The sequence below is a fragment of the Carettochelys insculpta genome, chromosome 1 (assembly GCF_033958435.1).
Source record: "Carettochelys insculpta isolate YL-2023 chromosome 1, ASM3395843v1, whole genome shotgun sequence".
Taxonomy (NCBI): domain Eukaryota; kingdom Metazoa; phylum Chordata; order Testudines; family Carettochelyidae; genus Carettochelys; species Carettochelys insculpta.
In genome coordinates this window covers 55,955,330-55,980,354 of record NC_134137.1, presented here as the reverse complement: position 1 = coordinate 55,980,354, position 25,025 = coordinate 55,955,330, and the positions used below count along the sequence as shown (strand labels likewise).

The 25,025-nt window shown below is 44.1% G+C and overlaps 1 protein-coding gene across 7 annotated transcripts in view; it reads left to right on the top strand.

The window, feature by feature from the left end:
• The window catches only part of DCLK1 (doublecortin like kinase 1), a 335,634-nt gene that overhangs the window by 229,301 nt on the left and 81,308 nt on the right, over positions 1–25,025 (top strand). For 4 of the 7 annotated variants that reach the window (XM_074982397.1, XM_074982389.1, XM_074982415.1 and 1 more), the window contains exon 4: positions 6,083–6,199. In XM_074982397.1, coding sequence (XP_074838498.1) covers positions 6,083–6,199 — 117 coding nt within the window. Of the gene's footprint in view, positions 1–6,082; positions 6,200–13,097; positions 13,110–22,352; positions 22,369–22,823; positions 22,835–25,025 lie in introns of all 7 variants that reach the window. The other 3 variants (XM_074982429.1, XM_074982434.1, XM_074982406.1) reach the window with 2 other exon arrangements.

Below are 25,025 nucleotides of genomic sequence, written 5' to 3'. Positions count from 1 at the left end.
TCTAGCACGTGGGTCAGCAACCCCCAGTATGCATGCCACTGTTGGTACATGAGTCAACATTAAATGACACGTGGCAGGAGCTCAGCCCCGCCCCTCCTCCCCCCATGTAGCACAGGAGGAGGCCAGAGGACAGGGTCACCTGGAACTCCTCCTGCAAGGGCCCCCACATGCTGGGGATGGAGCATCTGCCACAAAGGCCGCTGCCACAGAACAGGCCTGGGGCTGGAGCCCCTGCCATGAAGGCCACAGGAATGGAACATCTGGCTGGTTTCTCTCCCCCTCATGGGCTGGGTGTAGGTGTGTTGGTTCTGGCTGGGAGGGTGCAGGAGTGGACTTGGGGGTGGGTGTTTGGGGTTTGGATGTGAGGAAGGTTGCAGGAGTGGGCTAAAGTTGAGCCGTCTGGATGGGAGAGAAGGTGCAGGAGTGGGCTGGGCATTGGGGATTTGGGTGGCAGGTACAGTGCAGCAGTGAATGAGGGGTTCAGGAGTGAGCTGGAGGTGAGGGGTCTGGGTGGGAGGGAAGGTGCAGGAACAGGCTGAGAATGGGGGTCGTGGGAGGAGCAGGATAGAAGAGGTTGTATCTGGGCAGGAGGGGATGAAGGAGCAGAGTGGGCTGGTGTGGACAGGAGGAGGAGGAGGCAGCAGCAGGCTGAGTGAAGGGAAGGCCCTTATCTCCCTGCAGCGTTATTGCTGCTCCCACCCCCAGCAGGGTGAACATCAGCAGGGAGAAGAGTTCCCTGGAGATACTTCTTCCATGCTTTGACATACCCTCACGCCCCCCGCCCCCGCTCTGATTGGCAGGAATTCCAGACAATAAGAGGGGTGGAGGAAGCCTCTGTCCAGGCATCACTGTGCTGCCATTCTCCCAGCTGGTGGAGGAGGAGCAGCAGCAGCAGTGGCAGTAAACGTGCATACCCCCCACAGGCAAAGCTCGTGGGTCAGATACCCTCCACCTATCATGGGCTGAATTCTGGGGAGATAAGCCTCTGGTCTGGAGCTCCCAGCCTGTGGGGCTGCCTGCCAGACTGATTGAACCCCCAGCGCCTAATAACCTCTGGTGATGAGGCTCCATACTTCAGAAACAGCAGAGATCCTGGATGACTGGAAAAGGCAAATCTAGTGCCCATCTTTAAAAAAGGGAAGAAGGACAATCCAGGGAACTATAGACCGGTCAGCCTTACTTAATCCCTGGGGAAACAGTGGAGGAGATCCTCAAGGAATCCATTTTGGAGCACTTGGAAGAGAGGAAAGTGATCAAGAGTAGTTAGCATGGATTCGCCAAAGGCAAGTCATGCCTGACCAATCTGGTGAGCTTCTGTGACAAGGTAACAGGCTCTGTGGACATGGGCAAGTCAGTGGATGGGATATACCTTGACTTCAGACAGTCTCCCACAACATTCTTTCTCATAAGTTAAGAAAGCATGGATTGGATCCATGGACAATAAGATGGGTAGAAAGCTGGTTTGATGGTCGGGCCCAACGGGTAGTGGTCAGTGGCTCATTATCTGGATGGTGGTTGGTTTCAAGTGGAGTGCCCCAAGGCTCAGATCTGGGACTGGTGGTGTTCAACATTTTTATTAATGACCTGGATGAGGGATGGGATTGCACCCTCAGCAAGTTTGTGGATGACACTAAGGTAAGGGGAGAGGTAGATTCGCTGGAGGGTAGAGATAGGATCTAGAGTGACCTGGATAAATTGGAGGATTGGGCCAAAAGAAATCTGGTGCAGTTCATCCAGGAGAAGTGTAGAGTCCTGCACTTAGGACGGAAGAATCCCAAGCTTTGTTATAAACTGGGGATCAGCTGGCTGAGCAGCAATACAGCGGAAAGGGACCTAAGGATTATGGTGGATGAAAGGCTGGATATGAGTAAACAGTGTGCCCTTGTAACCAAGAAGGCTAATGGCATACTAGGGTGTGGATGTGCTGGAGCAGGTTCAGCAGAGGGCAACAAAAATGATTAAGGGGCTGGAGCACATGACCTATGAGGAGAGGCTGAGGGGTTTGGGCCTGTTTAGTTTATATAAGAGAAAACTGAGGGGTGATTTAACAGCAGCCTTCAGCTTCCTGAAGGTGTGCTCTAAAGAGGATGGAGAGAAACTGTTCTCAGTGGTGCTGGATGGCAGAACAAGGAGCAGTGGTAGGAAGTTACAGAAAGAGAGGAGTAGGTTGAGTATAAAGAAAAACTACTTCACCAGGAGAGTGGTGAAGCACTGGAATGCGTTGCGTAGAGAGGTGGTGGATTCTCCATCCCTAGAGATTTTTAAGTCTCAGCTTGACAAGGTCCTGGTTTGCATGACTTAGTTGGGGTTGATCCCGCTCATAGCAGGGGCCTGGACTAGGTGACTTCCTGAGGTCCCTTCGAGCCCTATGATTCTATGTTGCCAGACCAGACAATCTGGGATAAACAACGTTCAGCCTATATTAAACTTCCAGACATTTTTAGATATTTAAAAAACCCATCTGGACAGAGGTTTGAATACCAAAATGGGAAAGCTGTGCATCTTAATTATTTATTAATGAAGCTGTTGTATGTAAGACTATTAAGCTGCATCTACATGGCCCCTCACTTTCGGAAGTGGCATGCAAATACAGCCAATTGAAAATGCAAATGAAGCACAGATTTACAGATCTCACACCTCATTTGCATACTCTTCTGCTATCGTGTTTCCAGAAGTACTGGTTTTGGGTATGGGGGGCGGGAACAGCTGTGTAGAGAGGGTTTCTTCGAAAACAAACCCTGTTTTCGAAAGATCCCTTCTTCAAGAAACAAAATAGGAAGGGATCTTTCCAAAACTGGGTTTGTTTTTGAAGGACCCTCATCTACATGGTTGCTATTTTCCCAAAAACAGTGCTTCTGGAACAGCAAGTGGCTCCTGTTATGCCAACGAGGTGTTTGCTATGCAAATTAGCACCTCATTTGCATTTTGATTGGCTGTATTTGCATGTCGCTTCTGGAAAGGGAGGGCCCATGTAGACACAGCTTTAGCGATTTTAAAAGGTATCACTGACACTTGGACCGTATACAGAGGTTAAAAGGTCAAATTTTGGCACTCTGCCTGGAAAGGTTGCTGACCTCTGGTCTAGCGTATAAAAATGTCTGCATTTATTCATATAAACCCATAGGAAATGTGAAACTTGACAAATCTTGCCTGTATAGTCAAATGTCATTATAGACCTGGGTAAAACATGTTCACTTGAATAAACTTGAGGGCCTCTGAATGAATGAATTTCTGACGGGGAAAAATTATACTAAAGCAGTTTGAACTGAACTTGGAATGATATGAACAGAAGAAGGAAACAGGTGGTGGCGGAGAAGGATTTCAGTGATTGAGGCCAAGGGGAAGAGAGAAGCATTGTGAAGGTGATGTGGTCACTCTGCAGTTGATCACGTGTAAATCCTTCTCGTGGCATAGTGGGATGAGGGATAGCTCAGTGATATGAGCATTGGCCTGCTAAACCCAGTGTTTTGAGCTCAATCACTCAGGGGGCCGTTTAGGGATCTGGGGCAAATAGATTAAAACAAGTCTGTCAGGGATGGTGAGAGCTCCTTCTGTGAGTGCAGAGGACTGGACTTGATCATCTCTCAAGGTTCTTTCCAGTTCTATGAGATAGGTATGTGCAAATTGCTCAATTTTCTTGGCCTTCTTCAAGCTAGTCATGATGGCTTCTCAATATGATAATATTATCAGCGATAAGTGGAAAATTCAGCCATATGGAGGTGGTGGGAGAGGAGAAATTAACCTTTCCAATTTTCTATTTTTCCTTGGCTCTTCAGTTACCTAAGCTATAGACACTTAAGTATGTTTCTTCCTACTCCAAATCTTGAGACCTTTCTCCATCTTTTTATTCTGGTCCCATATGTTTCTTCGTAAAGTATTACATTATTAGTTATATTTATTAATGATTTTTTCTTGACGTTTCTGCACTTCTCCAGGGCTGTAGTTGAAGGGTTAGCATGGACATTGTCCTACCCACAAATTGAATAACTGTCCAACAGGAAAAAATAACATGGACAGTCACTTGAATTCCTATTCCCTTCCTTAGTGCTCATCACCTCTTCGCCTTCTCGCATATACTTTGGCTCAGGTGTAGTACATCAGAGCTATGGGTACATTCATGAGAACTCTAATAAAGGTGGAGCATAAAAGTTCTGTTTCTCTCTTACTTTGGAAGCAGTAGTAAAGAATAAATAGAAACACTTCACCAAATTTAAGATTTCTTAATTCTTCATGGGACAGGAGACCTTTTCTGTGAAAATTTTCAACATAAAAATACTCAGATTTTAGAGAGAAATTTTTAAAATACCCACACTTTTGCTCTTGGAATCTAACCTTTTTAATGTTTAGAAAGTAAAAAAAACAAGACTTAGCACTATAATTTACATGCAAATTAGACCTTACAGCAAGATGAGCATTTGTGCAACCCTAAATCCCACCATCTTACATCACCTACGTACACACAACACAGTCAATTCACAGATATAATTAAGTAATATGTAAGTTTTCTGTGGTCAGAGGTAAGGTTTTATGTTTGTGTGAGATGGAAAAATGTTGTCTGCATTGTATTCCTCGATATGTTAGAAGTGGAAAGAAGTTTCTTACGTGTGATGATGATTGTCAGTGCAGGCATTTATATTGCAAGGAAAGTTCCCTTAACTAGATATTTCCTTGCTTTTAAGTGGCTGCATATTAGGGATTTGCACTTGTCAATCAAACTAGACTGTACTTTAACAGTTTTGGATGGTAAGATCTGTCTGTCAGCAGTTTACATAGCACCTACTAACATAGTATTTAAACACATTTCCTTTCTCACTATTTAACTGACGTGGATAGGTATTGAAAAAATATGCCATATATTTATAGCTTTTTCAGAACGCATCGTTAGTGTCAAAACTGTTAAACAAAGCATTTGGCATGTTAGTTCATGTTTTAAACCTTGACTTAAAGAACTTATGTGTTTGATGCATGCTAAAGGTTTTTTGACCTCTGTCAATGTAAATACATCAGCATGAAGTTTCTCTTATAATTTCCTAATGAAAATACAATTGGAAAACCTACCCTGGTGTATAGTTCAAAAGCTGTGAAAAATGCACTTCATTACATCCCTTTTTGATAGATGCAGTACAGTGGAATATTTGTGCTCCATTCTCCTTCTTTGATGTCTAAACTATGTCACAGGTGACATTGATTGACTACATGGATAATATACAGTGTGTTTTGGCCGGTGACATCAAAAAGCTTACTCATTTCTCTTAAACAATTTGGAAAACTGGAAGACAGTCCTGATATACAAATAAATTAGTGGATTAGTTTCTCTTTAATTAAGAAAATGTAGTGACGTTGTCATGTGAATTCAGTATACGCAGTGCAGCAGATACTTGTAATCCTGTCTTGGTTAAAAAGCCTGAACCATTTGTTTTCAATTCTGTGGAGTGTCTGGTTATGAAATTTGTTGTTGCCTTGATTGTACACCCTCAGCTTTCATGCACATATATTCTATCCATCCTCAGGCCAAAAAACATTTTTCAGGTGTAAATGCAAGAGCTGTGTGGGTGAACATAAGCTCTAACCTGAACAGCTTGCCATGTTCTCAAGTGGGAGGGCAATTTCACCCTTTCACTGATTTTTGCGGATATCTCTTATGAGCAAACAGTGCCATTTTCCTCAACCTGTGACGAATTGCGTGTGCTATGGAGTGGGCTGTTGCTCACCAGACAATTAAGCAGGAGCAACAACATTGCTTCACTTTCCTCAGACCTTTCTTGAGAGACAGATATTTGCATTATCTCATATATTCTTAAGCTTTGGTCCATAATAGCAGACTTTTGGCATGTTTGCTTAGAAAACATTATATACATAAACATAATATTTATGAGTCAGGATTCTTACATTATTGTATGCCCCATAGAGTGGCAAAACTTAAATATTAATTGGGTCCTCCTTCCTTCTCCCATAAAATTTTGTAAGGGGAATGAACATAAGCATGAGTTAAACGTTTGTGATTTCTATGCTGTTTTTTGCTCAGGTTTGATGCATTGGTTTCCTTAACTGCTAACTTGTACAATTTCTTTTGTCTTTTTAGAATGTCGGGTAGTGAAATCTACTTCCTATACCAAGATAGCTTCGACATCACGCAGGACCACCACCAAGAGCCCTGGTCCATCTAGACGCAGCAAGTCTCCTGCCTCTACCAGCTCAGGTAAAGGATGAAAGATTAAATGTTTCCTACTAGCCAAAACAAATGCTTTTGAATACGACTAGCAGTGTTAAAAACTCTGCATTTCTTGCAAGATGCTGTGCATAGACAGCACACAATATTTCACACTAAAATGTCATGTTTTAATAGACAGTTACCTCAGTTTCTGCGGCAAAGTGTTTATTTCTCAAGCTAAATGATAGAGAAATATCTATATTGGAAAATCTTAAATACCACAACATTGTAACTGCTCTTCTAGTTAGACATGTTTATTATAGTAATGCCTGACAAACCAAGAATGGCTAGACACTGTACAACACAGACTTAATAAGTCAAAAGTGACCAGAGTGACCTGGATAAATTGGAGGACTGGGCCAAAAGAAATCCGATGCTGTTGAACAAGGAGAAGTGTGGAGTCCTGCACCTGGGACAGAAGGATCTCAAGCATTGTTGTAGGCTGGGAACTGACTGGCGCAGCAGCAGTATGACAGAAAGGGACTTAGGGGTTATGGAGGATGAAAGGCTGGATACGAGTAAACAGTGTGCCCTTATAGCCAAGAAGGCTAATGGCATACCAGGGTGCATTAGGAGAAGCATTTCAAGCAGATCTAGAGAAGTAGTTGTTCTCTTCTATTTGGCACTGGTGAAGCCACATCTGGAATATCGTGTCCAGTTTTGGGCCCCCCAGTATAAAAATGATGCGGCTGTGCTGGAGCAGGTTCAGCGGAGGGCAACAAAAATGATTAAGGGGCTGGATCACAAGACCTATGCAGATAGGCTGAGGGATTTGGGCTTGTTTAGTATACAGAAGAGAAGATTTAGAGGTGATTTAATAGCAGCCTTCAACTTCCTGAAGGGGAGCTTTAAAGAGGAGGGTGAGAAACTGTTCTCAGTGCTGTCAGATGGCAGAAGTAGTAGTAATGGCCTGAAGTTAAAGGAGAGGTGTAGGTTAGATATTAGGAAAAACTGCTTCACCAGGAGGGTTGTGAAGCATTGGAATGTGTTGCCTAGAAAGGTGGTGGATTCTCTATCCCTCAAGGTTTTTAATTCCCGGCTTGACAAAGTCCTGGCTGGGATGATTTAGTTGGGGTTGATCCTTCTTGAAGCAGGGGGCTGGACTAGATGGCCTCCTGAGGTCCCTTCCAGCCTTATGATTCTATGCAAAGAGTTTATAGTGTTAATAGACAAGATGGACATGGGGTGGGGAAAACAGTAGACCACAACAGCAGGGTGAGCAGTGCGATGGCAGCAAACATCATGTCAGTTACATAATTTTTAGGGGGCTAGCGATAGGTTTATCTCATACCCTTTCCTCTTCATCCCAAACTCCTGACTTAGCAGAATGGTCAGGTTTTTCAGTCAGCACTCCAGCTCCCAGACATCTCACACCAGGAATGGTTCATGGTTAGATGAAGATGACGAATGATATTTAGAGTTGGTCTGGCAGGTCTTGCTTAGTAACAGAAACCTGCTAGCAGAGTGACCTAGTTAGCCAGCTGACTAAGGGCTTGTGTACAGTAGCTCCCTACTTTGAAGGGAGCATGGTTAGCAGGATGTTGGGAGTTTATTAATGAAGTGCTGCAATGCATATGCAGCACTTCATTAAGCAAATTCCCCCCTGCGGCAACTTTGAAGTGCTGGCTCACGTCTAGCTGCGGCTCACCCGCAGGTAGAATTTTTGAGAAGTAAAGGTATTTCGAAGTACCGGCGGGTGAGCGGTGGCTAGAAGTCAGCTGGCACTTCAAAGTTTAACACTTCGAAGTTTCTGTGGAGGGGGGGAGAATTAGCTTAATAAAGTGCTAATAAACTCCCAACACCCTACTTCGAAGGAGGGAGCTAGTGTAGACAAGCCCTGAGTATTTTTGATGTGTTTTGATGTGGTCATTAGACTGAGGAGTTCAGCTGAGTCTGGCTGGTATTAGAACATCTTGGGGTATTTGTTACACCTTCTGTCTTCTGGTCTTGCACTTACTTTGACAGTCTACCTGGCAGTGATTTCAGGGTCTCATCCACCTACCCATGAAAGTCTTGTTTTCAAGCTCCCTAGCAGTTAGATTCTTGAACACCTTCATTTATCTTTACTACTGATGAAAGAGCCAATCCCTTTATAGAATCATAATGCTGTCTTAGCAGCTGCGTTCAAGCCCTTGACAACTTCCTCCTTCTCTCTTCTATGTCGGAAAACTGCTTTCCTTATGGCAATAACTTTGAGGATAGAGCCTCTTTATGTGCTGTTTTCTAAACACGGAAGAACCTGTGTTTACCCAAAGTGGTTTTCCAGCTTCACTTGATCCAGGCTGAAAATTTGCGAGTGTTCTTTCCCATGCTGCATTCAGTCCTAGAGGAATGTCTTCATACCTTGGATGTCAAGCGGTTGTTTATTTTTTATCTGACTAGCACCAAACAATTCTGCTTCTTATCACGTTTGTGCCATATGCTGACCCAGTGAAGAGTCTCTTCACAGGTGACGTGTCGGTGGATAATTTCTAGTTTTGTGACATCATAAAAATAATCCAGGTTACGCCACCTCGAAGTGTGTGAGCCCTTTCCCCAAGAGCTCAGCAACATCATTGGAATGTTAAAGCAGCATTCTTATATTGGACATTTGCAGGGCTGCCACACGGGCCTCTGCGTACTTTTACACACTACTATGCCATTACTTCTCCATCCCGATCTGATACAAACTTATGGGAGACAATCATGCAGTCCTTGTTTAAATAGACTCTGAGCCTCAGCTCCTACAAGTGCTGTTTGGAAGTCATTTATGTGGAATGCATGGCTACAACTGCTTTTTTAGATGTGATGCAGATATGTATTCCACAACTTGTCCTCTGTCCTTTCGGCTGTGGAGCTGCACCTCTGCTGTCTAGTGCAAAGGAACTGAGGGGTTTGGGACAGTGTCACGCACATATGACTAGAATGGAGCCAAGGTCTTGGGGCAAGAGCTGTCTCTGCCTTGAGGGTATTGATAGGAAAAGCTCTGTGGCTCCAGTGTGCACCGTGCATACACATCTAAGCAGAATACACATCTTCATGTCGTCATGTACCATTGTTGTCGGTGCTAAGCCTCCCTTCTGTGTGTCTTTGGAAGCACCACACTTATCTGTCTTGTGGTCAGTAGCACTTCCTCCTCCCCCAGGGGTTAGCAAAACATAGATTTTCTCAAACAACCATGCCAAGACTTGTCTGCCTCACAGTCTCATTTCCATCCCTGTCTGCAGATGCAACTCTTCTTTTGTCTTTGAGTAGTGTCCTCATGGATGCTCCACTCTGGGTGTCAAATGCATCCTTGTGCCAGCAATCGGAGATTCTTCATTAGCTGTAGTTTCCTTTGCTGTAGTGCCTCCTCGTGCTCTTTGGCGCACGTGTGGCCCAAGCCCCTCAGTTCCTTCTCTACTGTTCTCGGCAGCAAATGGAGCTCTTCTCTCTCTGGGAAACAAGAAAAAAGTTTAATTAGTGTAGTTTAAATAGGCTTTTCCCCTTAGTTCTTCAAGTTTTTTCCAAGTGTATCTACCCTATATTCAAATACACACACAAACAAAAATTGTTCATAGTTAACTGCATCGTCACCAGGCCAGGTTCTCCCAGCTTTAAGCACAGCACAACATGCAGAGACACCATGCCTGCCTCTGACAGGCACTGGTTGTGCATCAGGTGCCTCGGTAAGGCTCACCAGACCCAGAAATGCACCCACTGCTCCAACTTCATCACATGGACTTGCTAGAACAGGGCCAACAGGCTGAAAACATCCCTATACAAAACGTCTCTTCAGCCACCAGCCCAGGAGTAGCCTTCTGTCACCAAGGCGGCACCAGACCCCAGACGTACAGAAATCCAGACTGCTGGCATTAAACATTAAAAAGGTCGTAGAGCAGTTTTTAAACTAAGAGGTGGGGGAAAGCTGATTGGTGCAGGGGAGCACGTGGATCGGACAGAGACTTCTCTTACACGAGGCTCCATAGATAGGGATTCCCTAGAAGTTAGTCAGATAGGGAACGTGGGAAATAATATATGGGCAAGATCAGATGTGAAACAATCGCGTATGAAAAAATTCAAAGCGTCTGTGAAAGGCGGACATATAAATAGTGGTAGTTTTTTAAAGTGCTTTTACACAAATGCTAGGAGTCTGTCTAATAAGATGGGTGAACTGGAGTACCTCATATCAAAGGAGGAAGTTGACATAATAGGCATCACAGAAACATGGTGGAAGGAGGACAATCAGTGGGACACTATCATACCAGGATATAAATTATATCGGAAAGACAGAACAGGTCGTGCGGGTGGCAGAGTGGTACTATATGTGAAGGATAATATAGAATCAAATGAAGCAAAAAACCTAAAGGAATCAAAATGTTCCATAGAATCATTATGGATAACAATTCATTCATCTAATATGAATATGGCATTAGGAATATATTACCGACCACCTAACCAGGACAGTGATTAGTGATGCTGAAATGTTAAGGGAGATTAGAGAGGCTATCAAAATAAAAAACACAGTAATAACAGGAGATTTCAATTGTCCCCATATTGATTGGGTACATGTCACCTCAGGACGGGATTCAGAGATTAAACTTCTTGATGCCTTAAATGACTGCTTCTTGGAGCAGCTAGTACAGGAACCCACAAGGGGAGAGTCGATTCTCGATCTAGTCCTGACTGGAACGCAGGATCTGGTCCAAGAGGTAACTGTTACTGGACCGCTTGCAAATAGTGACCACAATATAATAACTTTTAATATTCCTGTGTTGGGAAGAACACTGCAGCGGTCAAACACTCCGGCATTTAATTTCAAAAAGGGGAACTACACTAAAATGAGGAAGCTAGTTAAACAGAAACTAAAAGGTAGAGTAACTAAACTAAAATCCCTGGAAGCTGCATGGAAACTGTTTAAAGACACCATGGTGGAGGCCCAACTTAAATGTATACCCCAAATAAAAAAACACAGTAAGAGACCTAACAAAGAACCACCATGGCTTAACAGCCATGTTAAAAAGGCAGTGAGAGAAAAAAGGGCAGCTTTTAAAAAGTGGAAGTCAAATCCTAGTGAGGAAAATAGAAAGGAACACAAACACTCCCAAATTAAGTGTCATAATGTAGTAAGAAAAGCCAAAAAAGATTTTGAGGAACAGCTAGCCAAAAATTCAAAAAATGATAGTAAAATGTTTTTTAAATACATTAGAAGCAGGAAGCCCACTAAAAAAGCAGTGGGGCCCTTGGACGATAAAGATATAAAAGGAGCGATCAAGGAAGACAGTGCCATTGTGGAGCGATTAAATGATTTCTTTGCTTCAGTCTTCACGGCTGAGGATGTTACAGAGGTTCCTAAATCTGAGCCAGCCTTTTTAGGTGACAAATGTGAGGAACTCTCCCAGACTGAAGTGACATTAGAGGAGGTTTTGGAGTTAATTGATAAGCTGAATAGTAACAAGTCTCCAGGACCAGACAGTATTCACCCAAGGGTTCTGAAAGAACTCAAATGTGAAATTGCGGAGTTATTAACAGTGGTTTGTAACCTATCCTTTAAATCCGCTTCGGTACCCAATGACTGGAAGACGGCCAACATAACGCCAATATTTAAAAAAGGCTCTAGAGGAGACCCTGGCAATTATAGACGGATACGTCTAACATCAGTACCAGGCAAATTAGTAGAAACAATAGTAAAGAATAAAATTGCAAGGCACGTAGAAGAGCACAAATTGTTGGGCAAAAGTCAGCATGGTTTCTGCAGAGGGAAGTCATGTCTAACTAATCTATTAGAATTCTTTGAAGGGGTTAATAAACATGCGGACAAGGGGCACCCAGTGGACATAATATACCTAGATTTCCAGAAAGCCTTTGACACGGTCCCACACCAAAGGCTTTTATGTAAATTAGGCGGTCATGGGATAGGAGGAAAGATCCTTTCATGGATCGGGAATTGGTTAAAAGACAGAAAACAAAGGGTTGGAATAAATGGTAAATTTTCACAATGGAGGGGGGTAACTAGTGGTGTTCCCCAGGGGTCTGTCCTGGGACCGATCATGTTCAACTTGTTCATCAATGATCTAGAAAATGAGGTAAGCAGTGAGGTGACAAAGTTTGCAGATGACACCAAGTTGTTCAGGACAGTCAAAACCAAAAGGGATTGTGAAGAACTACAAAAAGATCTCAGCAAACTGAGTGATTGGGCAGCAAAATGGCAAATAAAATTTAATGTGGGTAAGTGTAAGGTAATGCACATTGGAAAAAATAACCCAAATTACACGTACAACATGATGGGGTCAAATTTAGCTACGACAGATCAGGAAAGGGATCTTGGAGTTATAGTGGATAGTTCTCTGAAGACATCCACACAGTGTGCAGTGGCAGTTAGTAAAGCAAATAGGATGTTAGGAAATATTTAAAAAAGGGATCGATAATAAGACAAAAGATATCATACTTCCCCTATATAAAACTATGGTACGCCCACATCTTGAGTACTGCGTGCAGATGTGGTCTCCTCACCTCAAAAAAGATATATTGGCATTAGAAAAGGTTCAGAAAAGGGCGACTAAGATGATTAGGGGTTTGGAACGGGTCCCATATGGGGAGAGGCTAGAGAGACTGGGACTTTTCAGTCTGGAAAAGAGGCGATTGAGGGGCGATATGATAGAGGTATATAAAATCATGAATGGTGTGGAGAAAGTGAATATAGAAAAATTATTTACCTTTTCCCATAATACAAGAACTAGGGGACACCAAATGAAATTGATGGGTAGTAGGTTCAAAACTAATAAAAGGAAATTTTTCTTCACACAGCGCACAGTCAACCTGTAGAATTTCTTGCCGGAGGAGGGTGTGAAGGCCAGGACTCTATTAGGGTTTAAAAAAGAGCTTGATAAATTTTTGCAGGTTAGGTCCATAAATGGCTATTAGCCAGGGGTAAAGTGTGGTGCCCTAGCCTTCAGTACAAGGGCAGGAGATGGATGGCAGGAGATAAATCACTTGATCATTGTCTTCTGTTCTCCTTCTCTGGGGCACCTGGCATTGGCCACTGTCGGCAGACGGGATACTGGGCTGGATGGACCTTTGGTCTGACCCAGTATGGCCATTATTATGTTCTTATGTGTGTTCCTCTACCTCCTCCGAGATGCCAGCTGCGAAAGCGGGAATTTTCCCAGCACAGCCCTGGCCTCTGGCACCCTTGGTTTGGGCCATGCCAGTTGATAAGCCTGGCACACGACCTTGGCACCTCCTAAACTGCAGAAACTGGTGCACTCAGAGCTGAACCACAAACACTTGGCACTGGCAACACCGTCAGCACTGTCAGTCACAGCCACACCAGGGTCTACCCTAAGAGGTTTTCGGTGCAGATAACTCTGCCCTCTTTGGCACCAGACGTGACACCCAAGAAACACTGCACTGGCTCATCGCGCTGCTTCAAGATGATACCAGACTCAGTGCCAAGGCAGTTGAGGGCCAAAGTACTGTCCACACCTTCTCAGCACCAGAGAAGGCAGCAAAATGGCACCCAGGAGTCTCTCCACCCCATTAAGTGGCATTGGAATGAATGGCACCAAGGAGATCCTGTGCGGACTCTTCACCTAAGGCACGAGCAGCAATGACGATGGCACCATCCATCTCTCTGCATTGCAGGTCCCCTGCTCTGCCTCCGTCCCATGCTCATCTTGGAGATCAACATTCTCCCAGGGTTCAGGTGCCAGACCACACACCCCATCTGGGGGAGGCTTGGGCCGTTGAAGCATGTTCTCCTCACAATACTCCAGTCCCACCCATTTGCACTGAGAGGATGCTCCTGCCACCCCCAGCTATCCACCTCTGCTCCCTTCATCGTTTGCCCACCATTACCCACACCCTCCACCTCTCAATGAGCACTGGTCCCCCTGGGACTCAGGATCTCATCGGTCCCAACACCAGCTGGTTTTCTCGACTACCTACAGGGATCTCAAAGCCTCTCTGCAGCCTACAACATTGACCTTGTATCCTCCATTGCAACATGGAGGACTCCATTTCTGAGGCTGAGGATACATCCATGGTATATCATTCCTGTTCCTCACCCGATGATGCTGTCATCTCTGTCTCTCCACTGCAGGCCCGTGACTTCTGGGCCTTGCAGGATCTCTTCAAAAGGGTGGATCTTCAGGAGGTACAAATCAAGCAGTGCCAACTCCTCCACACCTTCCAGGATCATTCTGCGTATGAACAAGGCTATCATGGATCCAGCAGAAGTTACATGGGAAGTACCAGCCTCCATTGCCCCCACCAACAAGAAGGCTGATAAGAAATATTTCATGGACCACAGGATGCAGACTTTCTTTTCAGGCATCCTCAACCCAACTCTTTGGTTGTAGACATGGTGTGGCACAGGTCCACGTAGCCTTCTGGTAAGTCAATCCCACACGACAAAAGTAACAAAAAGTGGGACATTATGGGCCAAAAGATTTACTCCTCAGGGACCCTCTTTCTCTGGGTGGTGAAGTTTGCAGCCATGCTGGCCAATTACAACCACTCAAACTACTCAAAACTGCAAGAGTTGGTCCCATTGCTTCAGGATGCTCAATGTGATCTAGAAAGGGCATGTCATTGCCTACACAGCACTTCAATCCACTATGGATGTGGTGGACACGGCAGTCATGGTTACCACCTGCTGTGATGATGCGCCAGGCCTCCTGGCTGCACTCTTCGAGAGTCCCAAAGGACCCTCAACAGAAGGTGATGGACCTCCCATTTGATAGAGCACACCTGTTTGTGGAGAAAACCAACAATGTTTTCCAATCCATGAAGGAATCACGCACTACTCAACACTCCTCCTTTTAAGTAGGCATGGTACTGTGTAGAGGCAGCCATACAGTAAAAATTTATTGATTGACACCATTTTGACACATATCACAGCAATAGTTTGATCTCTAGCTCTGTGCAAAATTAATTTAACCTTAAACCTTTTTTTGTAAAACAAATATTTCCAGACCCTCTGGCTCAAGTGTTACCAAATTTGGGTCACTAATCCTATCCTGTAACCTCCTGATGCACATCAAATTTCAAAGAAACCCAGCTAAGCATGTTACTATTTAGAGCAGGGGCTTCAAACTCAGGCCTGCAAGCTATCTACAGCTGGAGCATTTATGCATTCTGGGCAGGGTGTCCTGGTGGCCATAGGGATGTGTGTCTGTCTCTGTTCCCCAAGCCGCAGCCCACCACTGCCACTTCCTGTCACCCACATTGCACCCCATATCCTGAAGGACACTGCCTAGGGATTACTGAACTGGGGGCCTAGTTAGGGGTGGCAGCAGTAATTGGGCTCACCTGTATTCCCCATGGCAGTGGAAGCCATGGGGAAGGACTCTGCACTGCTCCTAGAAGCAACCAGGATTGTCTGTGCAGCCCTGGCAGGGCAGGGAGTGTCCGCATGCTGCCTCTGCCTGGAGTGCTGTCTCCACAGCTCCCATAGGCTGGGAACGGAAGTCAATGAAAGCGATGGGCCATGGTGCCTGTGGGCAGTGGTGTGTGAAGAATGATCCCCCCAACCCCCTCCTCCCCCCGCCACCAGGAGAAGCTGCTGCCAAAGAGATGCATCCCAATCCCTTGCCCCACACCAAATCAAGCATGCAAACTCCCTTTCAGAGCCTGACCCCACATCCAAACTCCCTCCCGGAGCCCACACCTCCAGCCCCTCACCCAAACTGCCTCCCAGGGTCTGCGCCCCCTGCTGCACTCCAACTCTGCACCAGCCTGGTTAAAGTGAGAGAGGGTAGGGGATAGCGAGTGCGACCCCAGAAGCACTGAAACCACGGCCTTACATGAGCAACAGAGGCAAGGGGGATGGAGTAAGGCGGGGCAGTACCTCTGAGAAGAGGTAGGAGAGGGGTGTGACCTCTAGAAGGGTTCATGAGCACATGGCAAGAGTCTTTGGTTTTGCACAGTTAGCTGGCATCCCTAACTGTGTACTAGGTGAGGCAGGGGTCCTGTGGGGGAAATAATTGGCATCATTTACCTGAAGACTATCACAATGCATATTTACAAGGGGTCTGAATTAGGATTACACAGACAACCATAAATCTGGCATTTCCTAACTTTTCAAATGTAACGTTCTTCTCTTGTAGTGTTTTGCATGTCATTTCGCAGATTTTCAAACAGGCAAACAAAAAACAGCCAGACACTTTTTCACATGGGACTATTTTGATTTCTATGTGGTTTAACAGCAGGGCTGGGACCCTCAGGATCCACTGCACAGACCTCTGCTACTTGAGTTAACAGAGTAACCGAGAGTGTGTGACAACCCACTATGCAATGTGAGGCAGCTGCCAGAGGGGGAGGAGACAGGCTGCTAGACATCTGATTTGATAGCAGTGGAGTATAGAGCCTCAAGAACCATGGGTTCTAGTCTAGGAAGCGTACTCTGGTGATTACAGACTGCTCAGCTCTGTTTCACAGAACCCCCATCTTGACACTAAATACACATATTGTCAGTTTTCTCATCCCTGCCCCAAAGCATGGGGGGATACTAGTGCACCTCCATGAAACATTTATACAAATACTAGTGTGAGAAAATATCATTTTTCCCTAACTCACTTTGATAAATGACTGCATTGATTTCATTAAGACTTTTCAAAACAATTCATCCCAAGTCAGCTAGTTCACATGGAAGAATTCATTCTCAACTGTTAAATTTATAAAGTAAATAAGAATAGGATCTTATGACAGGAAGTGCTAAGCAATGCTATTTTCCCCACCTACAATTAAGAACTGATTTCCATTTGAGCAGTTACTGAGCAAAAAGGAAAAAGTTATCTTTATTGTTTTAACAGGAAAGAGTTACATTTGCAGTCTTATTTTCGTTAGGTTGTCGTAACAGGGCCATGTTTTGTTATTTGTGGTTCTTTATTTTTTAAAGTAGCTTCTAAATTATAATGCCTTGTATTTGACCTTTAACGGGATTAATTGCTTGTCTGTTTTACCTCTGCCCCATTGTATCTCTAAATAAGATATAATAAGAAATACCAAAGACTTGAATCTGAGGGCATTATTTAAAAAAACAAAACCTTTCAAAGTACAGTAATTATTTGCAAATACCTTGTACAAAATCTCAGACAATGTAAATCTGCTGGGGTTTTTTGTTACAAAAGTTTCAATTAGAACAGCAAATAGCAATTAAGTTATTCTAGGAAACTTATGTAGGAAATATCTAAAAAATTAAAATTTCAGGTTTTTAGTCCTTCATGGTCAATAGACTTGTACGTACATTCATTTTGTGGAAAAATCAGCATAAAAACAGGAGTGCGCACTTTCCTTTTCAGCAGTAACTTTGGAGAAATAGAAGAGAGAAGTCACACATAAAGTAACACAAAGCTGATGTAAGCAAACACCAGTAATTGAGGTAGACAACACACCAAGTTGCCACCATTCTTTCTCAGAGACAAGGAACTATTTACGTGCTTAAGACACGATTAAAAAGTCTGCTACTGGTATGTGGATGTGCTTTTAATGGAAATGGAGGCAAGTGGTCCTTCAGCTTCATGATGAGTTGTATAAATAAAAACAGTCAAAATTGCATTTTGATTTTCACAGGATGTACAGCAAGGGTGTGGGGTTTTTTTCAGTTTTTGCATATGCATTCACTATACTAGAGGGCATGTTATGAATCTGCAGACAGCAGAAAACTAGCATTTCTACTTCATCTTTGTGTAGCTTGGTTGCACGTGGTACTCAGAAGACTGAGATTGGAACCCTGATCTGCTTTACATACACCTTTTGAAAGTCAGTACCTACCCTGAACACCTTATAATCCATGTAAGCAGACAAAGGGTGATAGGGAAAATGAACGTACATAGGGGTACAGTGACTTGCCAAGGAGACATTGGGGTTAATGGCAGAATGTCCCAACCCATTACTCCACCCACTGGACCATGCTGCTTCTGTCAATTTTGTAACTTGTTTTCAAAGTCTATATAATACTTTGTGCCTTTTTATTGCTAATGAATATTTCAAGGGCAGAAGATACCTCAAAAGATATGCAGCATTTTATTCACGCCAAATTTTAATCAATATCCTTTGTTGTTAGCGACTGGATGTAGTAAGTGTTTGAAGGCTGCTCAACAGCCTGCGTGGAGTGAGTGAATGGCTTAAGTCCACTAACAATTAATATCTCAAGCGCAGAATGTGCAGAATTAGGTGCTTACTTCCCTGGTAATGATTTTTAGTTACAGTGAGGGCAAAGCAGGGCAGTTGGCTTTATCATTGCCTTTGTGTAGTGACTGGTCTTTGAATTTAAGAGACTGAGGCTAAATCCTGTGTAGTGTACTACGCCATCCTTGTACTTTTGAATTGATATTGATCTGTTTCTGGGATTTGTGGATTTTAAAATCCCCATGGGCACTCTGGACCCTAGAATTATATGCCCTGAGGAGGGATCTTATTTTTTGCTAGATTGATCTAGAGCTTTACCATTCACATTCCTAGTCTATTCACAAATAATGTTGCAGCAATACGTTGGTATTTACTGCTCCCCTGCTCTGCACATCAAGATTGCAGTCTGGATGAAAAATCTTAGCACATACAAGATGCAGTTTTTATCTCTGCAACTAGATAAAGCTGATGCTGACCCTTGGGAGTTGACCTTGGCTAGATAGAATAAGGTAAAAATTATAGTTCCTTGTCTTTATGCAGGATACGTAGAATTAGCTTATTTGATGTAAACACCTTATCATTTTTCAGAGAACAAAAAGCCTAAAAGATCTACATACAATTAAAATACAATAATAGAAGAGAGTGGAAAACCCACCAGGCAGTTCCTTAACTACATTAAAATGAGGATACCTTTGGCTGCATCTACACTACAAGATAAAATCAAATTTCTTAATATTGATTTTGTAACTCTGGAACATATAAATTTCATTTTGAGTATCCTCACCTCCCCACACGCTCCTTACAAAGTCAACTTATTGCTGCTACACTCTGTTGGCAACCATCGACCATTACAGTAGTGCATTGTGGGAACCTATCCTCCAGTTCCCTGATCCCCATAGCATTCTGGGTATGCTCGCTGGTCTTGACATCATCTTCACATGTTGAATTTTCCTCATTCCCTTCCTGTGTCAAACAAATGTCCATTTTTCACGTTGGAAGGAAAAGTAGGGCATCCACAGAGATGGCAAAAAAGTTCACAAATCTCTTTCATCTGCAAATTAATTCTCAACCCACTGGCTGCCACCCCTCCCGTGATTGCATGTGATCCCCGAAAATAATACAGGGACCTTGAAAAGTTTGAAGAAAGAGATAATAGGAAAGTTTTTGAAAAAAGAGAGTTTCTGAGGGGAGCGTCTTTGGCTTTCCAGTGCACTATAAAGCTTCTGTGCACAGGCTGTGTTCTCAATTGGCCATCCACTGACTGTCCCTCCTCCTGTGTTTGCATCTGATCCCTGAAAATAACACAGGGACAGACTGTATTCTCAAAGTTAGAAGAAAGAGGATAGAAAAGTCTAGGAAAAGAGATCTCTGTCTTCCCTATTCACTACACAGACATTGCCAACATGGGGGATGGCAGTGAAATCTCATACACTGAACTTATAACGGAAACAGGAAGCTCAGCTAGCCCTCCCCCCTGTGTTTTCGTGGGGGGGGGCGTGTCCAAGCATGAAGACAGATCAGAAATGTTAGGAAAAAAGATTTTATAACGGAAATATCAAAGCACCAGGTGTCAGAAGGGACAGCAAGTTCCCAAAAATATTTTTAGTGGTTGGGGGGTTGTGGTCTGCAGCTGCAGACCCAGTTGAAGTAGTCCCCCCAACTGTCTTAGCCACTGGGGGAGACTTCCTCCAGGCAGAAGCAAGCCCCACTAGACAGAATCACAGAATCACAGGGCTGGAAGGGACCTCAGGAGGTCATCTAGTCCAGCACCCTGCTTCAAGCAGGATCAACCCCAACTAAGTCATCCCAGCCAGGACTTTGTGCAGCCAGGACTTAAAAACCACAAGGGATGAAAAATCCACCACCTCTCTAGGCAGCACATTCCAATGCTTCACCACCTGCCTGCTGAAGTAGTTTTTCCTAATATCTAACCTACATCTTTCCTTTAACTTCAGGCCATTACTCCTTGTTCTGCTATCTGACACCACTGAGAACAGTTTCTCACCCTCCTTTTTCGAGCTCCCCTTCAGGAAGTTGAAGGCTGCTATTAAATCACCTCTAAGTCTTCTCTTCTGTAAACTAAACAAGCCCAAATCCCTCAGCCTGTCCTCAAAGGTCTTGTGCTCCAGACCCTTAATCACTTTTTTTGCCCTTCGCTGAACCTGCTCCAGAAAATCCACATCCTTTTTATACTGGGGGGACCAAAACTGGACAGAGTATTCCGGATGTGGCCTCACCAGTGCCGAATAAAGAGGAATAACTAGTTCTCTAGATCTGTTCAAAATGCTCCTCCTAATGCACCCTAGTATGCCATTAGCCTTCTTGGCTACAAGGGCACACTGTTTACTCATATCCATCCTTTCATCCATCATAACCCCTAGGTCCCTTTCCATTGTACTGCTGCTGAGCCAGTTGGTCCCCAGCCTATAACAATGCTTGGGATTCTTCCTCCCCAGGTGCAGGACTCTACACTTCTCCTTATTGAACTGCATCAGATTTCTTTTGGCCCAGTCCTCCAATTTATCCAGGTCCCTCTGGATTCTCTCTCTACCCTCCAACGAATCTACCTCTCCCCTTAGTTTTGTGTCATCCGCAAACTTGCTGAGGGTGCAATTTACAATGGGTAGATGCGCTAATAGCAAAGAAAGAAAGACATTTCTCAGGTTCTCACAGCCACAGACTTTGAAATTCACAGTTTTCTTGTTACCTAATTCCTGCACACCTGAGCTGTGTCTACACGTGCACGCTACTTCGAAGTAGCGGCACTAATTTCGAAATAGCACCCGTCGCGGCTACACGCGTCGGGCGCTATTTCGAAGTTAACTTCGATGTTAGGCGGCGAGACGTCGAAGTTGCTAACCTCATGAGGGGATCGGAATAGCGCCCTACTTCGACGTTCAACGTCGAAGTAGGGACCGTGTAGACGATCCGCGTCCCGCAATGTCGAAATTGCCGGGTCCTCCATGGCGGCCATCAGCTGGGGGGTTGAGAGATGCTCTCTCTCCAGCCCCTGCGGGGCTCTATGGTCACCGTGGGCAGCAACCCTTAGCCCAGGGCTTCTGGCTGCTGCTGCGGCAGCTGGGGATCCATGCTGCAGGCACAGGGTCTGCAACCAGTTGTCGGCTCTGTGTATCTTGTGTTGTTTAGTGCAACTGTGTCTGGGAGGGGCCCTTTAAGGGAGCGGCTTGCTGTTGAGTCCGCCCTGTGACCCTGTCTGCAGCTGTGCCTGGCACCCTTATTTCGATGTGTGCTACTTTGGCGTGTAGACATACGCTCGCAGCGCCTATTTCGATGTGGTGCCGCGCAACGTCAAAGTTGAACATCGACGTTGCCAGCCCTGGAGGACGTGTAGACGTTATTCATCGAAATAGCCTATTTCGATGTTGCTACATCGAAATAAGCTATTTCGATGTTGGCTTCACGTGTAGACGTAGCCCTGGAGAGCAGCGGCCAGAGCAGAGCACTGAGGGGTGTTGTGGGATACATATGGGACACCTCTGGAGGCTAATAAATTCAATTTTAAGACATGATGCTTCCACACTGGCCTTAATCAAACTTTTGAATTCTATCTTGATGCTACATCCATCAGGTACCAAGGATGATGTAATATTAATATTAGCACTCCCTGAATCAAGCTAATGGTATTTACAGTGAGGACAGTCATGTGGTAATATCAAGCTAACTGCCTTAAATTTAAATTTATCTTGTAGTGTAGACACAGCCTTTGAGAAAGGGTTTGAGAGGAAGGAGAGAAACAATTCCAGGCATTACCAGAATGATGGAATGAAATGATTATCATTTTTTTAAACTTAAAATGGTATATATTTAAGATGTGAATGTGTAACCTATTCTGTTCTGGAAAAAAATTCATATAGCACCCTTCTCTTCCCCTTCTCACACATTACTTTTGTGTTTGGCAGACCTTACCAGTAAGCACCAAGTAATCAGCTAGACAAACATGTTTTACAGTGTTTAGACTTCAAGAGGCAAGCTCTATAAACAGCGTATGATTTTCGTACATTATGCTGATAATGCCAAGTTCTCAAGAGAGCACTTAGCAACTTCAAGTCTTTCCCATTTTTCTTTTTTTAATTAAAAAGTACAGGTTTTTAAAAAGAATTATTTTCTGCACTGTGCAGGCAAGCCCCTGTTTACCGTGTTGTCTCTTATTTTTCATCACAGTTTCCATTTATATGATAAGAAGATATCAGTTGTTCTCAATGATTACATTTATAGCACTATATGCCTACCATGTTTTTTTAATTCAGTTTTTAGAGCCCTGAAGACCATACAAGGTTAATCAGGCATAACACAGCCAGGACAAACAATAAACAAAGAGTTTCACATGCAACCAAAAACATGTAATAGTTTATTACATTTTATTTTATTATTCATATGTGTTTTAGCATGTTAAATTTTAAACAAATAAACCTTGATTCTTCTTTGAGGAGTGTCACTGTGAATGCTCCCCTTTCGGTGTTTGTGTGTCCTTGTGCTTGCAATCAAAAATTTGTGGTAGCAGTGCCTGGTTGGGTCGTACATGCAGTGTCACCATCTTGTGCCACCTCAGGTGGTTTCCAAATGTCTCTCAGTTATTTCACCAGTGCCTCCAAGGATAATCTTATTAGCATAGCTTTCATTTGTTAGACTTCTTTTTCCTCATGTAATTTCTTTTCCCTAAAATATTTTCCTCTCAGACTAGAAGTTTAGGTTTCCGTTGTTAACCGTTAGAGCCTTAGTGTTCCCCTTATAGGGGAATGCCTGATTTCCTGGATTTTAAACACAACCTCACCTGCAGACCTTCAATACCTCTGTCCAGAGTGTCATTCACGGGGCCTCAAAAAGACCTCAGATATGCTTCCACTGTGACTACCTGAAACCCCAGACCAAAAAAGACGAGCGTCAACTTAAACTCCTCCTGATGAAGGAGTTTCTCTGGCCATTATCTGTGCCCAAAGCATGAACTTCCACTTCTGATGGACCCACTGCAATCTCTGACAGAGGCGTCTCCTCCATTACTCAGACTAAAGACCAATCTGCCTAGAAGATGACAAAAATCAGGCTAAACTTCCCCAGAGATTTCATATCCTCCTGAGGCAATTTATTCCAGTGGTTCATTATGTATTCCTTGACTTTTCAAAGATAATAACTAAAGGCTCAGACAGCTCCTCAGTCAGCTTCTTGAGTAGTCTAGGATGCATTGTATGAGGCCCTGCTGACTTGAAGACATTTAGCTTGTCTAATGTGTAACTTGTGGTTTCCCTATTTTAACATCTAGCCCTACCCCATTTTCACTGGCATTCACCATGTTAAACATTCAATTAGCATGAGACATTATTTGCCAGATATGACCACATGAATTACCCAGAGCTATCAGACTTTATTGAATTTGTACCTGAGGAGAAAAGAGAACAATTCAGGCCCCTGTGCAAAGGGCAGCTTACAGTCAAGACAGTATTGCAGGCTGCCCTGGACTCTGCAGATAGAGCAGCAAGGTCTCATCATAGTAGTGATGAGAAGAGCATCTTGGTTACATCTTTTTGTGCTCCCCACAGAGGTGCGATCCACAATTAAAGATCTTTCATTAGAAGGGCCTAAACTCTTTGGAGCCAAAACAGATCAGTCTCTACACACACTCAAGGATGCAATTCATGTTGCTGAGCAAATGCATACAGAACCAAGAAATGCCTGGGCAAATATACATCACAGAGCTTCTGATGCCCACTGCACGCAACTGCACAGACAATAACAAGGGAGGAAACAGAGACTGGCGAGGAGACGATAGCTTCCTCCTCATCAGCATCTCAAGAACCAACCTGAAAGCAACAATTTGGAGGCTTTGTTTTAGTGCCTGAGACCCCCACGTCTTTCACCGTGAAAGTCTGATAGCTTTGAGTAATTCTTGGGCTCATATATGGCAAATAATGTCTCATATCAGTTGGACAGCTACTATCTCTTGGCCACCTGGAGATTGCCTCCCTTTTATCCAGTCTGGTAGTCCATCACACCATACTGGGTATTAGACATAATGAAGACTGGATATTTCATCCCATTTATCTCCAACCTCAGCCCCCGCTCTATCAACCATCCCTCTTCAGGGACCCCTCTCACAAATATCTCCTGCGACAAGAGGTTACCTACCTTATACACCTTCAGGATTAAAACTGATACCAACAAAACACAGAAGAAGGTGCTTCTATTTATGTTATTTCTTCTCACAGAAAAAATGAGAGGGTGGAGACCTGTTCTTGATTTGCAGTGACTGAATAAATTTGTGAAGATCCAACACTTCAGGATTCTCACAGTGATTACCGTAAGTCCAGCTCTAGAAAGAGGGGAACTGGTTCTCAGCCCTGGACCTTCAGGACACATAGGCTACGTCTACACGTGCAGCCAACATCGAAATAGCTTATTTCGATGTTGCGACATCGAAATAGTCTATTTCGATGAATAACGTCTACACGTCCTCCAGGGCCGGCAACGTCGATGTTCAACTTCGACGTTGCTCAGCCCAGCATCGAAATAGGCGCAGCGAGGGAACATCTACACGTCAAAGTAGCACACATCGAAATAGGGATGCCAGGCACAGCTGCAGACAGGGTCACAGGGCGGACTCAACAGCCAGCCGCTCCCTTAAAGGGCCCCTCCCAGACACAGTTGCACTAAACGACACAAGATACACAGAGCTGACAACTGGTTGCAGACCCTGTGCCTGCAGCATAGA